We start from the raw sequence: 15028 nt of genomic DNA, 5'->3' as shown, positions 1-15028 counted from the left end.
CTCATGACCAATTTAATATAGTTTCTTCTCGTATATTCGTAAGACACACACCGAATTTTTAAAATCTCATTAGATTATATCTTTTTACCAAACTTTAAGAGGTATAACATTTTTAACTTTAATTTTAATATTGACTGCAATGGAATTATTAATAACTTATAGGTTCAAATATCTTTTTTCTAGATTCATTGAATTTAGATTATGTAATCGAGATTGAGGAAATATTTAACCGCCATTCCATTTTTCTTTTCTCCTTTTAGGCCTCATTTGGGGCTTAAAAAATATTAAAGAAAATAAAAGAAAAGAGTATAAAAGAATTCTTATTTTCATGTTTGATTTCAAAAAAAAATAAAAAATAAAATAAAAAACAAACTAAATTTATAAATAAAAATTTGATTTATACATCATTAAAAATAAATTTTTATTTTTTATAATATTTAATAGAGAAAAAAAATATAAGAAAAAATGAATCCATTCAATAAAAAAACTAAAAAATAATTCATATAACTGATTTCACTAATAAAAGATGGCTTGTTATTATTATTTTTTTGTATAAACAGTTACATTGATAATTTTGTAATTACAAATAGTGAGGACAGAGTACAGACTGAAAACTACTTATACAAGTCGCCTTGATTTCACGGCTGCCGTAGAAATCTCTGTAAACACCGGAACCCTAAATTCTCAGCACAGTACCTCTCCAATTCGTCGCCTCCACCCCTCTCTCTGCACGCGCGATCTTCTATCTCCGCCACATTCCAGTCCCACTCACTCAGAAACCCATACCAGTCCAGCGCTCTCGCGTCGCAGATCGCGTCCACGATTTCCTGCAGCCCCACAATCCGGCGGCTCACGGACCGCCGGAGGTCCCGCACCGCCGGATCGACCCCCGGCACCGAGTCGAGCCTCAGGAGCAGGGCCATCAGCGACTCGTTGATCCTCAGTCTCTCGCGATCGTCGCCGCGGATAGCGTCGACGGTCTCCTGGCGCTGGATCAGGCGCTCCAGCCGCGTGGCTTCGGAATCGGCGGCGGCGATCTTCCTGACGAGGGCGCGAACGACGTGGGAGCGGTAGGCGGACTGTATCTTTGCGGCGGCGGAATGGCAGAGGGAGGTGGGGAGGTGGACGGCGACGGTCACGGGAGCGTCGCCGGAGGGGGAGTCGATGGGAATTTCGGTGATTTGGGGTTCGGATTGAGGGAGACATGGGCCATTTTGGTAAGAGTAGGTGACGGTGGTGGACGATGAAGAGAAGAAGCCAGCTCTGCGACAGGGTTTCATTGGAGAGGGAGAGGGAGGGAGAGGGAGAGGGAGAGGGAGAGAGAGAGAGTCTGCAAGTGGGTTTTCTATTTTGAGCAGAAAGGCAGAGTGATGACTATAAATCGTGTTTGAAGGATCTTGAATGATCCTGGCGCTTAATTACGCACGCTTTTACTGTGCGCCAAATCTAATTGACACCAAGTTGATATGTTTCCAATAATTTGAATTTCAATTTAGGTAAACTCCGAAAAAAATTTATTATGTTAATTTTTTATTAAATTTATATTTAATTCTCTAAATTCATCTTTCCATTATATATTAAAAATTTTACTTACGGGTAAGATTATTTTTGCAAAAGACATCAACCTTTAGAAAAAAGATAATCCCGTCCTCCGAGATTTCAAAAAATTTAGGGATATTTTCTTAAATTTCAAAGATTTTAAGAATCTCCCATAAATTTATATCACCTTAAGATTTACCAAAAAGACAAATTTTTTAAGTAGATATTTGACCTTTTTTAACAAACCTCAAGAAAACTTTATTGTATTTTTGAATAATCATACGATGACTCGATATTTTTACCAAAGAAAAGTGAATGTCTTTTTCTTTAATTTATTATAAATAAATAAAAATACTTTGTGAGTATGATAGACTTGAAATTTTAAATATTTGTCATATAATAATAATTTGGTATGTTAGAATAGAATAAATTGAGAGTAAAATAAAATACAAAATTATATGACAAAACACGTAAAAATTTAAAAGTCACTTCTACTATTTTCTAAGATTTTTAAAATTTTCTTTAATCAATTGACTAATTAATATTTTAATAATTTAAACTCATTCGGGCACCAACTCCCAAAGTAACGCCCTCACCCCCCAAGAGTATGCTTATCAGAGCTTACCATTGCTCCATGCCCGGAGTAAGACAATTATTTGTTGTTAAAAGGTTGAATAGTTGAGCTTGGTGTTTATTGTTAACTGTTTAAATTTATTCAGTAGTGTTAAAAAGCTAAATTCACATGGCATGTTCAGCACATTGACATGAAAAAATATTATGCGCCAACATTCAACAACACTATTATCATAATTATCATATGGTATTGGCACTTCATTGACTTTATCGCCCCCTGTACCTAAAATGTTGACACGAACTCAAATGAACTTCTTTAGCGAAAGTGGAGTGGGTCAATTAATTTTCAATCAATGAGAAGAAAAAACAGCCAAACATGAAATAAGAAGAAAACCAATCTGTCAGTCATTCACATCATTACAACAAACTTCCCATTTACAAAGCCCAGCTAACATTGCAATGTTAATTTTACAACAGCATTTGGGGAGATTGGGTAACATGGTTTAGGTTTGGGAAAAATTAACATAAGGGGACACACGGATAGACAAAATGAAACATGCAATTTCCTGCTAGTCCAGCTTTTGTTATTTTCTTTCTATTACTAAGAACAGCATTTCCCTCAAGGGGGCGATGGAACAATCTTACCGGAACACGTGCTGAACCCTACACAGTAACCATTTCCCTGAAAGACGAATTCGAATTCAAAGTAATTAGTTGATTATGTATCAGACTAGTTTAAAAGTGGGAAATGCAGAAGCAGAGAAATACATCTGAAATATGAGATTTATGAATTAGTTATACGTTACAAATTGAACTTTCAGAGACATTGGTAGCAAAAGGAGAAAACTATCCACATGGTGTGAGATCCTCACACAAGAAGAAGATGACCATCGATCTCAAAATTTTAAAGTTGTGCTATGGGCAATAAAAGACTGAAGTTATTTCAAACTCATTTAGCAGAGCAGGAAATGAGTTTGGCACCATATTTTCAAGAGATTTTTTAGTAGCTGTATGGATTACAAATGGCTTTTAGTTTCCCAAAATGCATTAAACGATCTAAATTAGTTTCAACTTGAGAAGGCCACTTGGGCAAATGTTAATTGGGTGCATAAGTAATACTCCACTTGTGCAGTATAACATGGAGGAGAATGAACTCAAAATCAAATAAAGCCATGTTAAGGACAAAATTGCCTTTAAACGTTGAGCAAGTGCGCATATGCCTTTAACTAAAGCCTCAAACAAAAGAAGGCTCGACAGATGCAAAGTTTTTTCACCTTAGTCTCTTAGTAGGTCTTGAGAGCTAGGTAAACAGATAGATGGATAGAACTTAAATTTAACATGATTGATGTTATATTGTCAAAGAGTGAAGGAGATTCAAAAGATGATGTTTCTCAAGAAGAATTATACTGCAAACAATAATGAAGCTCGTTTTGAGAAATGGAAAGCAGTGAGAGTTTTAAGACAAAGAACCTTGGTCCACCCGGTGAAAATTACTTCATCCCCATCTTCTAGAAATTTGCGGGAAGCTCCATTTAAGGACAGCGGTTTTTGTCCATTCCACGTCAGCTCTAGCAAGCAACCAAAAGATTCTGGATCCTGCGGGAAATTCAAGTAGTAGCACACCTTCATCAAACAATACAAGAAATATTTGGGGCTAAGACAAAAAATTTGGTGCAATAGCAAAATTTAAACACTTAAAACACCATAGATCTTAAATAAATAAATAAACCATACGGGTCCACTTATGGTCCCAGTTCCAAGAAGATCGCCAGGTCTTAAGTTGCAACCATTGACAGTATGATGCGCAAGTTGTTGAGTCAATGTCCAATATCTGTTCCACAAAGCATAGGTAATTTACTCATCACTTACTACAGCAGAAAACAATATATTATTTTATTTCCTTGGATCCCAGTCAAAATATATATATATTTGAAGGTGTCATTTAACTTTTTTTAGCAATTTGTTTATGTTCAATAACAACAGGAGTTGGCTAATGAGGCTTACAGGATAATGTAACACTAAAACAAATATATAAATGGTGCACAGATAATTTTTACCCTACTACAGGATTCAATCACAATTGGCATACATCAAGGTTCTACATGGTCTTTATCTTTATACTTTAATACTTATGAACTAATTAAGAATATCCAAAATGAGATCTTTTGATGTATGTTATTTGCAAATGATATCATGTTGATTGATGATAGTAGGAGCAGAACTTTGGAAACTAGAACTTTGGAGAGCCACATTAGAGTCTAAAGGGTTCATGATAAGTAGGAATAAGACAGAATATATAAAATGTAATTTCAGTAATGTAAGGAGTAGCAATAGAGAGAACATTAAACTTGATAATCAAAAGATTAATAACACTGATAGATTTAGATCTCTTGGATCTATTATGCAAGCTAAAAGGGAAATTGAAGAAGATATAGTACATAGAATTAAAACAAGCTGGGTAAAATGGAAGAGTGCGTCAAGTGTGTCGTGTGTCGTGTGATCGTAGATTACCCTTAAAATTAAAAGGAAAGTTTTATAAGACAGCTATAAGGCCAGCTATACCATATGGTTCAAAATTTAGGCAACTAAGAAACAACATGCTCAAAAAATAAAAGTTGTTGAGATGCAAATGTTAAGATGGATGAGTGATTTAACATTAAAAGATAAAGTAAGAAATGAACATATACGTAATTTAGGCATAACACCAGTTGAAAACAAGATAAGGGAGGGGCTGCTTAGATGGTTTGGGCATTTGAAACGCAAGCCTAGTAGAGCATCTGTAAGGAAAAGTGAATTAGTTATTGTATATGGTATGAAAAGGGGTAGGAGTAAGCCTAAATAACTTGGTATGAGGTAGTGAGGAAGAATTTAATAGCCCCTAATGTAATAGAGGAAAATGCTCTTGATCGGATGAACTGGCAGAAAAGGATTCATGTAGTCAACTCCACCTAGTGGGACTTAAGCATTGTTGCTGTTGTTGCTTTTGTTGTACAGGATTCAAGTAATGCTACTACTCACCCCACCCATGGGCATACCTATTGTCCTTTTTAATTGCCAAGTACGTGGCGTTTGACCAATTAAAACTTTTTAAAAGGGGGTCATTAGTCCAAGTAGTTATAATTTGCATGAAACCAGGTTAATTTGGTGTCACAGAGAAAATAATGGACATTATTAAATTAAAGCTCCTTACAAGTGCTTGAAGTTACTCCTTGTGATGACGCTAGAATGTTCTTCTCCAGCAGGTTTAATTTGAACCTTGCAGCACAAAAGCAGTTTTCTCATTGCAATGTATTATTTATAGCAGTGTCTTCATGGTAAATTTAACAATTTACAGGCTAAAGGAAACATTCTAACATCCTATTCAGGCTAACAAAGATAAAAATAAATACATGTAAAAGTAACACAGTGCAAAAGGTTCCCACACCAGTGGGGAGTCAGCGAAAGGCATGATGTATGCAGCGTTACCTCCAATCATGGAGAGACTGTTTCCATTATTTGAACCTCTGACCTTCAGGTCTGGATGTAACCACCCTACCATCGAGTCGAGGCTCACCCTCAAAATATACCCAATGCACAAGGCTAAAAAGATATCCTTACAAAAAATAAACCAATGGATATAGGAGAACATTTTAAAATAAACAAATACACAGTTAACCAATTACTTATGTGTTTCCATGATGCAATCACACATTACCTCTAGAGAAATGTCATAGTTCCTGGACACCTTTTCAGCCAAATATGGTAGTGGATGAGGATCCTGCAATTTACACACATAACATGCCATGATACTGGGCAAGAAGAAAATTAATGCAACAAAATATGAAGCAAAATAAATGTCACGTTCATAAAAAATTGAATTACGATTTTCACCTGTTTAGGAGCATCGCAAGAAAAGGGTTCTAGTGCATCAAGGGTCACAATCCAAGGGGATATGGTTGTCCCTGAAATAACCCACAATAAAAAATATGACCCCAATCAGCCTCGAGGCTAAAGCATCACGGAAAAATTATGAGACAGGCAATCATTGAATAAAGGACAAAGTGACTATTCCTGGAAGTCCTGCTTCAGTCAATGCAATTCAACTAAGACACATAAGAATTTAGATTTCTCACCAAAACTCTTCCCAAGAAAAGGCCCAAGAGGCACATATTCCCATGCCTGAATATCTCTAGCTGTCAAAACCAACTTCTTATCAAGGCAAAAACCAAAGAAATTAAATTTGGCAAGGAATTGTGAAGAAAAGAAATAACATTATGCGTACCACTCCAGTCATTCATCAACACAAGCCCAAAGATATGATCTGCTGCTTTATTAACATCCACAGGTTCCCCCAATTCATTTCCAGGGCCAACTACAGCAGCCTAGAGCAAAATAAGAACCCATATTAAATGACTTTAAAAGATAAGGAAGCCGTCTGAGGCTACAGTATTAGGAGCCAAGTACTTTAAGTGCCATAGTTATAATGAATTTTTTATTAGCATGCAAACTTGAATATGGGAAATTATCAAACAGGCGAGAATGTAAAAGATGAAGAGCTAACCATTTCTAGCTCAAAATCTAGCTTTGTTGAAGGTCCAAAATATGGTGGAGAATTGCCAGTTGGATAACCTTGCCCTCTGAGAATAAACAAAAGTAGTAGAAATTATGACATAAATCCTGACTCCTAAGATGTGCAAGAATAGAGGTACAAACCATCAAAAATGAGGATTCCAAGTGCCCAAACCATCATTTTAATAAGAAGTTACCATAATGACCATCCATGGTCTAAGTTCCCCAAAATTTTGATGGATAAATCAAGATAAACAATCTAAGGTAGTATGACTAAAAGAAAAAGGTGCACTTGAGGCAAAAGCAACCTGTGGCACCAGGACATGCTGGTTACTTGAGTTTCTTAAGAAGGAAACACTCACTTTTACAGTTATACATATACAACACAATATATACATAAATGGAGTGTACAAAAATACATGCATGCATATAAAAGGAAAATATGTGGAAAGTTTTAAGTATCTATTTTACTCAAAAAGAGTCTAAATCCCAAATACTAGGGGTTAACTACATAAACCCCCTTCCGTTTTTCTAATCAAGATTAGTAACGTACATATTCAGCTGAATAATACTGTTTCTCATGGGTGAATGCTTCATGGGAAGATCGTGGATCCTGCCCTGCTGCCCCTCCCCTCTTCTTATGCAGCCGTCCCCTTCTCTCTCTTCTGTCTCCACATCACTCCCATGATGGACGTGTGATGAATAGCATTATTGTATTCACCTACTCCTTAGTAGTATGCATACCACTACAACTAGCTGGATGGTCAAATTCAGCATGCACCTAATGCAACCTGCCCTGACTTGTCTGTGCACATAAAAAACCGCTTCATATACAGCACTAACCTATACACAGTTGAGGCACAACAGATCCTATTCACATGCAATTTGCACTTATATTATTGCCTTTTCATCATGGGCTAGCACGCATGCAAAATGGGATAAAAAGTTAATAGTCTCTTGCTTAAACTACAAATTGACCACAAGCCCAAACTCTAAGATGTTTCTATTTGCAGTTAAAAATCAGCTCAATAAACCATCCAAAGTTGTAAGATTACAACTTCACCTAAAAGCTTACGCTGTTAAGTTGTAAGCCGACAATGCCTATCAAGCCTTGACACACTCTTGCGAGTGCAGCCCAATTCCAAGTAAAGTGGGGAAATAAACAAACGATAATAACACCCATTACAGGGAGTAAGATAATTTTTAAGAACTACAAAATAAATGCGAGCAACAAGACTAGAATCTAAGACCTCCGAAAAACCATAGTTTCATATCATGTTAGATTACCATGTTACCTAAAAGCTTAACCTGTTAAGTTGTGGGCTGACAATGAAATGCTTTAACTGAAATCTTGATAACCAAGGACCCAAATACAAAAGAGCATAAGCAGATCAACATATGTCCGAGTGCGGGCTACAGTTAATTGACAAAAAACTCCTATGTTATTTCTGTAAGTTGGCTTAACATAGCATGTTTTTTTCTGGGACGGGCTGGATGGCACATACTCAACTTATGCCACATGGGGTCTAAATCTAAATAAACAAAATTTAGAACTGTTTCAAAATGTGTGTGTGTGTGTGTGTGTGTGAGTGAGAGAGAGAGAGAGAGATCCAATTGAAGAGGAAATCCAATGTAGTGACAAGTTGATTTTTGTGCTGATTGGTACTCTAATGCTAGCAATGTCTAAATCGACAATATAATAATTTACAGTTTAAGGTAAAAATTATAAAAAATTATAATCTTATAAAATAAAACAAATTAAAAATATGTTAATGCATGATAGCCTCAGTCCCTACTGACTGCAGGTCTTGGATCTAGCACTAAGAAAGGGTATCACAACCAATGTGTTGATTCCTGAGTAATATAGATGATGATGCATAGCTAAATACAATTTAAAAACAAAAAAATAAAAAATAAAAACAAATAAATAAACAAGGAATTTGGATTCCTCACCGTGGTCGAATAATATTAGTTCCAGAGATAACAATAGATGATGCTCGTCCATGATATGCAATAGGTAGGTGGAACCTGAAAAGCAATTGAACTTTTGAACTTGAAAATGATAAAAACCACATTATTTAAGTGGTACTCATGTTCCCAAATTTTTTGTGCTAGACCAACATTTCATTTGGCATAATTCCAAAATTGACATACCAGTTTGTAGGAATTGGGTTTTCTGGGCCACGAAATATAGTCCCACAGTTCTTCGCATGATGCATGGAAGAAAAGAAATCCGTGTAATCTCCTATTGCAATAGGAACAAGCATTTGTACCTTGTTCTAAAGGAGAAGACATAAATATAACATGAAGAGTCAACAATCTTTATACCAGTAATTACACACACACACACACATATATATATATATATGTGTGTGTGTGTGTTTTTATACAGGAATACACTTGTGTCTTACCATTGCTACAAGTGCTTTTTGCCTCAAATTAGCATTGTCGCGCAATAGTGGTTCATTAGCTTCAGTGAAAATTAACAGTATTATTAATTCATTTTAGTTTATCAAAAATGAGTTATTATAAAGCAATAGACTAAAATGACGTAATTACTTTATCATTACAAATGACATGGGTACTGTATGTATGTTACATAACTTTTGGCATTGTCATTGCTAAAGACCCTGAATCTCACACACTGCTTCCTATATATGCTTAAAAGAATACAGGAATAATATATGATAGTCAATGAATATGATAATAACCATACATGACAATAACTTTTGAATCGTAGCACGAGCTTCCTTCCATGCAGGCCGTCCCATTCCCAAAAATTTGTTAAGATTAGGCTGACACCAAAAAATAAAGCAAAATGCATTCATTAATATTAGCTTTCCTCAAGAAAACAGGGCATGATTTAGACATATACTCCCACAAAATTATAGGAACACAAATGATCCTGCAGTTGAAGCATAGCAAAAACACAATGATCGAAAAACAGGACAAAAGCATTACATCCAGCCAGAGAGGGGCAAGGAAAATGAGATGAAAATAAATGAAAGATGATGATTGAATCATTACATGCTAGATTTGGTTTGTTTCCGGTTCATGCTCTCCTAATGTTTCTCAGTGGGGTGGGATGGGGGGAGTGAGCTCATTTTCTTCAATTTTATCCGCAACCAGATGGAGCCCGCTGCATTTTGGATAACAAGTGCAAAAAAAATAAAAATACAAGCTCCAAATTACCAAACACACCATCCAAAACTTTTTTTTTTTGTTTTTTTTTTGTTTTTTGAGTTCACGGTTCAAGTTCGCTGCAATTATTCTTCAGTTGACTAAAATGTATTAAGAAGTCATAATTCATTTTCCTCTGTTTTCTCGGAAACCAGAGGAAGTCCACTTTATTTCCGACACTGCAAGTTTTTTAAAAAAATAAAATAAAACAACAACAAATATAAGCTCCAAATTATCAAACAAAATCCACACAAAACATCATTAGGTTGAACATCCATGAATTGACACACTAAGCGGCGATAACTGACAATCGAATCATTATATCCTACATGTTTCCAGTTCAAGGATCAAGTGTTCTACAATTGTTATTCAGTTCACTTATTAAAAAATATGCACAAAAATTTCAATTCATTTTCCTCAATTTTCTCGGGAATCAAAGAGTGCACTTCACTTCCAATGACAACAAGTGAAAATATTATTTAAAAAATAAAAGACAAACTTGAGCTTCAAATTACCAAACAAATCCACATAACTCGACATATCTGCAGAAGGAAATGCATGAATTATCACACTAGCAGACCTGGAGGAAGCAATCGGAGCCTCCTATCACCGGACCGTCGAAGAGACCGGCCAACGCGATCACGGAGAGATCCAAGACGTATTCTCCGATGGCGACGCCGGGTCGAGCATCCGAGCCGGGCTCGGGCCTGAACACGCCGAACGGGAGGTTCTGGATAGGGAAGTGAGAGTCCGGGTGGACATCGAGGAACGACGTCAGAGCCATGGCCGAGAGTCCGCCGGTGAACCGGGTGACGCAGAGTGACGCAGGGAGTGTGAGATCGAAAGTCGGAGAAAGATAGGGGTATTTATAGTAGCAGGCGGAGTAAGCAAGCAGAACAGAGCATAGCTCATTTTCTTTTTGTTAAATAATATTTTATTACTTGCAGTTAAATTAAAATAAATAAATAATAAACACTCATTTTTCTCTATTGTTTTTTAATCATGAGGGGTAGTTGGTGGAATTTAAGGTTCTACCGGCTCACAAGGTTGATGGCCACCTTCCTTTCAATGCTCATCTCATCTCCTCCTCTTCCCTTTCCTCATTTTCCCCTTAGTACATATGTGAAAATTTAATATTTTATAATATTTAAATTACATATTCTCGTCTTATCAATTATTTTTATTAGGAATATTCAACAATCCAATCAATTTGTCCAACTCGATCAATTCAAACCGAACCAATCCAAAAAATCAGTTTGAAATAGGTTATGAGTCAATTAATGATTACCCATTTTGCATAATCTGATCATATTATTCGATTCATAAATTTAACATCAAATCCACCTAACCCAACACGAACCGTCTCTAAATATATATGTCTACTAAAGACTTATGAAGTAATGCATAAGATAGATACATGTATTTTGAAATATTTTAATTTTTTTGTTTTTTATTTTATTTCTATTATAGTAATGTTTATGAACATAATGTTTTACTCATTTTGGATGATAATAAACATGTTTTGCATTTTTTTTTTTTTATGTTGTTAATAGTATGCATGTTAAAAAATAGACAGACATAAAATTTGTGTATCTATTAAAATTTTTAAAATCGTTACTTAAAATTTGTGCTTATATAGGTATATGAGGGAACTTTATAACTTTTTTTCAAATTAATTCCACTTAAATTTTAAATAGTGGAAACACAACATAATATTATTTTTTATTAGATATTATGGAATTTTAATAAAAAAAAATTAAAAATAATAGACACAAATATTAGATTTTTCATTTCCTAATTTGATATTTAGTTTGCAATATCTTAGACATCTTCTGACATTATCGGCATGTTTGGAATTGGGAAAAAAATAAGAGAAAAGAAAGGAAAATATAAAGAAATATACTTTTTTATGTTTGGTTATTGAAAAAATAAGGAAAAAATAAAATATACAGAACATTAATAAATAAAAATTTAATTTTATACATAATTAACATTTGATTGTAAAAAAATTTTAATTATAATAAAATAAACTTTATTTTTAATATTATTTGATATAAAGAGAAAAAATTTAAAAAAATCTATTTACTTCTTATTTTCTTTTTCTTGCTTTTCCTTCAGCAAAATTCTTATTTAAATGGAAGCCTATGAGTTCAAAAAATCTTGGGACTTGGAATCTCGATTCCGAAATTTGATTTAGAAGTATACTAATGATAGATTCCCATATATTTTCATAGGAATAGTGATAAATAACTTTCTATTATCAAAATATCTTCAAGTTGGATGAGGGATGCTTGGTCTAATAGTTTTTGTATATAGCATTCTCGCACAAAAGTTAATGTATAAAATAAAATACTAAATAAAAAATTGCCCAACTAATTAAATATAATTTAAAAAATTAAAATAAGATTATAAATTACTCATAATTCAAATGTCACTTCAACTTACGTTGTTTTATATATGTCACTTCATAATTTTAGCTAATTTCTCCAAGTTGGGAGTCCCAAAACAATCTTCTAAAATGAAAAACAAGGATGTTGGTGACTTTGTGAAAATATGTACACCGTTCTTGAAAATGAAATTCCTGAATATAAAATATAAACCATAACAAGAATATCCAAAAAATAGCAAAGAATCTCTAGAATTGTTAGTTGAATCCACAAACCAAACACTATATAAAAGACAATTCAATGATTTGATCATGATAACTTTGTATTTAACATTTTATGTTCAAGTTTTAGGAAAAGGTAAAAAAAGTTTTAGAAAGGCAAACGGACTACTCTGTGTATATTCTTAGTTTAGTAAGCTTCCCAGTGGACAAAAAAATTTAAAAGAAAATTCCTTTACCCATATTCAATTTTATCTTCATCTCATGGCGCTACAACTTCTTAATTAATGCACCAATTTGTAATCCCTAAATGCTCGAGTGTTATGATTGGATTGACATCATGAGTTCTACTATGTGTGATAATTAAAACTTTAAAATTTTAAACAAAATATGAACTCTTATAAATAACTTTAAGTGACATATTTTAATATTTATAAATTGAATTATAAATGTATATTGTTAATTTATTTTTAAAATATTTAAATTTTATTGAAAATTATAAAAATATCTTACAAGATTATTCACTTACTATCAAGTGCAACCATTGTATATGCAAGAGTTTCAGAAAGTGACGAAGATTGAGGAAGATAAGTTAGAGTCATTGATTGACTTCACTTGAGAGATAAAAATACAAATTTCACTTCAATGATGATTCAAAATAAACATTCAACATTTCATGCTATTCGTTTTTCATTTCATTCTACAAATCAAACATATATTCTAAAATTAGCAAAGACCTTCTCAATTGTAAAATCTTGAAGGGACAACATAAGCATATGAGTCCATTGCCTAGCTTGCTTTATTAGACAAGTTAATTACTATTGACACGTTGAATTCATGGGAATTATTTTGATTCAGTCTGCAGGCTATGTGGTGTTAAGCTGGAAACCATAAATCATTTGTTCTTCACTACTATAATTTTTTTTCCCTAGGATTTGAAACAATTTACATGGCATAGTAGGATTCTAAGAGCTTCTCTCACGATTTGTAATCACACCTCAAATTTGTAGAGTTACAAATAGTATTTGTACTCTATGGTATTTCTAATTACTATTGCCAATTTATGTGATCATAGACCATTTCTTTTGATTTTCCACATGTATATATAATCAAAAAAATATTTATATAATATTTCTAAAAATTCCTATCATAGTCTATTTCTCTTACCTGTTTACTAGGAATGTTCCTGCAAGTACGCTAAACCGACCCTTGGGGCGTTCATACAAATCCCTATATTTACATGCCTAAATTTAATCAACTCAACCCCAAAATTATAATTATCTAACATTCCAAGGCCCACACATTTCATTAACCCATTAAATCTTATAACAACATGATCAACTCCCTTACCCCAACTTTGGAGTGATGCCCAAGATCCTCAAAACATAATTTTGCTCCGATTAAATTGACGTGGATCGACCCTAGAACCCCATAGTTGTGTTTGATCGTCGATTTGGGCGAGTTTTGAGGGAGAAAATGAAGAGAGAGAGAGAGAGAGAGAGAGAGAGAGAGAGAGAGAGAGAGAGAGAGAGGAATCCCGCAGCTAGTGAGAGAGAGAGAGAAACGGTTTTAATTTCTCTCAAAATAAACTGAAGTCCCCTTTATATACAAGCTACCCCTGGACAAAAACTCATGCATGTTTTATTTAATTTGGACTAAAACTCCAATATCAAGATTGACCAGTTTTACTCAAAAAACACCTAGTGATAAAATATGACCTTAAGGCTCAGGTTTGGAAATTGAAAGACCCAAAATTAAAGCCTCAATCCAAAGATATTGAAATTTTCCATTTAAAATCTTAATTCGAAAATTTTGAAAAACTCAATTTAAAATCTAAAAATTCAATTCAAAAGTTTGAATGACTTAATTAAAAAAATTCCTAGACTCAAACTAAAGAAATGAAAAACTTGATTTTCAATTTGACGAAATAAAAAGGACTAAATTTTGAGATTTAAAGAATTCAACTAAAAGTTTGAAAAACTCAATTACAAGGACTCAATTTTTTTGAAAACCTAATAAAAGAAACAAATTTTGAAATTAACTAAAGTTAAAGAGCCTTAGTTTAAAAGGACTCAATTTTTCGAAAATACAAGACTCAATTAAATGATATTAAATTTAAAACTTAGGGCTCAAAGGACTTGATTTTTTTGAAAAAGGACTTCAGGAACTTATTTTTTGAAAAAGGGGTCCATTCAAAATTCAAAGTCAAATCTTATTACGTCGGGTCCTCTCGAAAATACCTAATTAAAATTGGGGTGTCTAAAATGTTGATCAATATTGTGACAACAATCAAGTTCAAATATTATTTGGATTTAATCAATATCTCATAAGTCTAAATATTTTTGGAAGACACTGATGATGTAGAACTCTAAAGAGTGTTGCTGATTGAAAATTTTGTTGAATTTATCATCAAAGTGAAGATTAGTTGGTTTTTGTTTCACATTTGTGGGAAATGTTTATTGAACTTTAGGTTGAAGCCATATAAAGAGCTTCTCTCGCCATTTGTTATCACATCTCAATTTTGTAAAGTTACAAATAGTATTTGTACTATAGGGCATTTTAAATTATTATTGATAATTTGAA

The 15028-nt window shown here is 33.6% G+C and overlaps 2 protein-coding genes across 3 annotated transcripts; both read right to left on the bottom strand.

Annotated features, from left to right (window-relative positions):
• Positions 1-511: 511 nt before the first annotated feature.
• On the bottom strand, positions 512-1949 carry LOC131152843 (BAG family molecular chaperone regulator 5, mitochondrial). The gene has a single exon (XM_058104745.1). It carries the CDS (start codon positions 1278-1280, stop codon positions 639-641), a length of 642 nt encoding a protein of 213 aa, XP_057960728.1. The 5' UTR covers positions 1281-1949; the 3' UTR covers positions 512-638.
• Positions 1950-2494: 545 nt separating this feature from the next.
• LOC131152842 (fumarylacetoacetase) lies at positions 2495-10770 on the bottom strand. Of its 2 annotated transcripts, XM_058104744.1 has the most exons (14): positions 10421-10770; positions 9377-9455; positions 9072-9130; positions 8815-8939; positions 8614-8688; positions 6653-6728; positions 6374-6473; positions 6225-6284; positions 5983-6053; positions 5807-5869; positions 5303-5367; positions 3847-3943; positions 3583-3708; positions 2495-2794 (listed from the first exon to the last, which is right to left on the bottom strand). In XM_058104744.1, the coding sequence occupies exons 1-14, from the start codon at positions 10622-10624 to the stop codon at positions 2732-2734; spliced, it is 1263 nt and encodes a 420-aa protein (XP_057960727.1). In that variant the 5' UTR covers positions 10625-10770; the 3' UTR covers positions 2495-2731. The 2 variants fall into 2 exon arrangements, with proteins under 2 accessions (XP_057960727.1, XP_057960726.1); XM_058104743.1 differs by having other exon boundaries at positions 2495-3708; positions 10421-10733.
• Between the last annotated feature and the right edge of the window lie 4258 nt (positions 10771-15028).

This window comes from Malania oleifera, chromosome 4, assembly GCF_029873635.1.
Source record: "Malania oleifera isolate guangnan ecotype guangnan chromosome 4, ASM2987363v1, whole genome shotgun sequence".
Taxonomy (NCBI): Eukaryota; Viridiplantae; Streptophyta; class Magnoliopsida; order Santalales; family Ximeniaceae; genus Malania; species Malania oleifera.
Note: the sequence above shows the minus strand (reverse complement) of the source record. Positions and strands in the feature narration are given on the sequence as shown.

Coding starts and splice junctions, on each gene's coding strand:
- LOC131152842 (XM_058104743.1), bottom strand. CDS start 10,624: ATGGCTCTGACGTCGTTCCTCGATGTCCACCCGGACTCTCACTTCCCT. Junction 9,131..9,376: donor GATTCAAAAGTTATTGTCAT/GTATGGTTATTA, acceptor TTTTCACTGAAG/CTAATGAACCACTATTGCGC. Junction 5,870..5,982: donor CTTGCGATGCTCCTAAACAG/GTGAAAATCGTA, acceptor TGTAAATTGCAG/GATCCTCATCCACTACCATA.
- LOC131152843 (XM_058104745.1), bottom strand. CDS start 1,280: ATGAAACCCTGTCGCAGAGCTGGCTTCTTCTCTTCATCGTCCACCACC.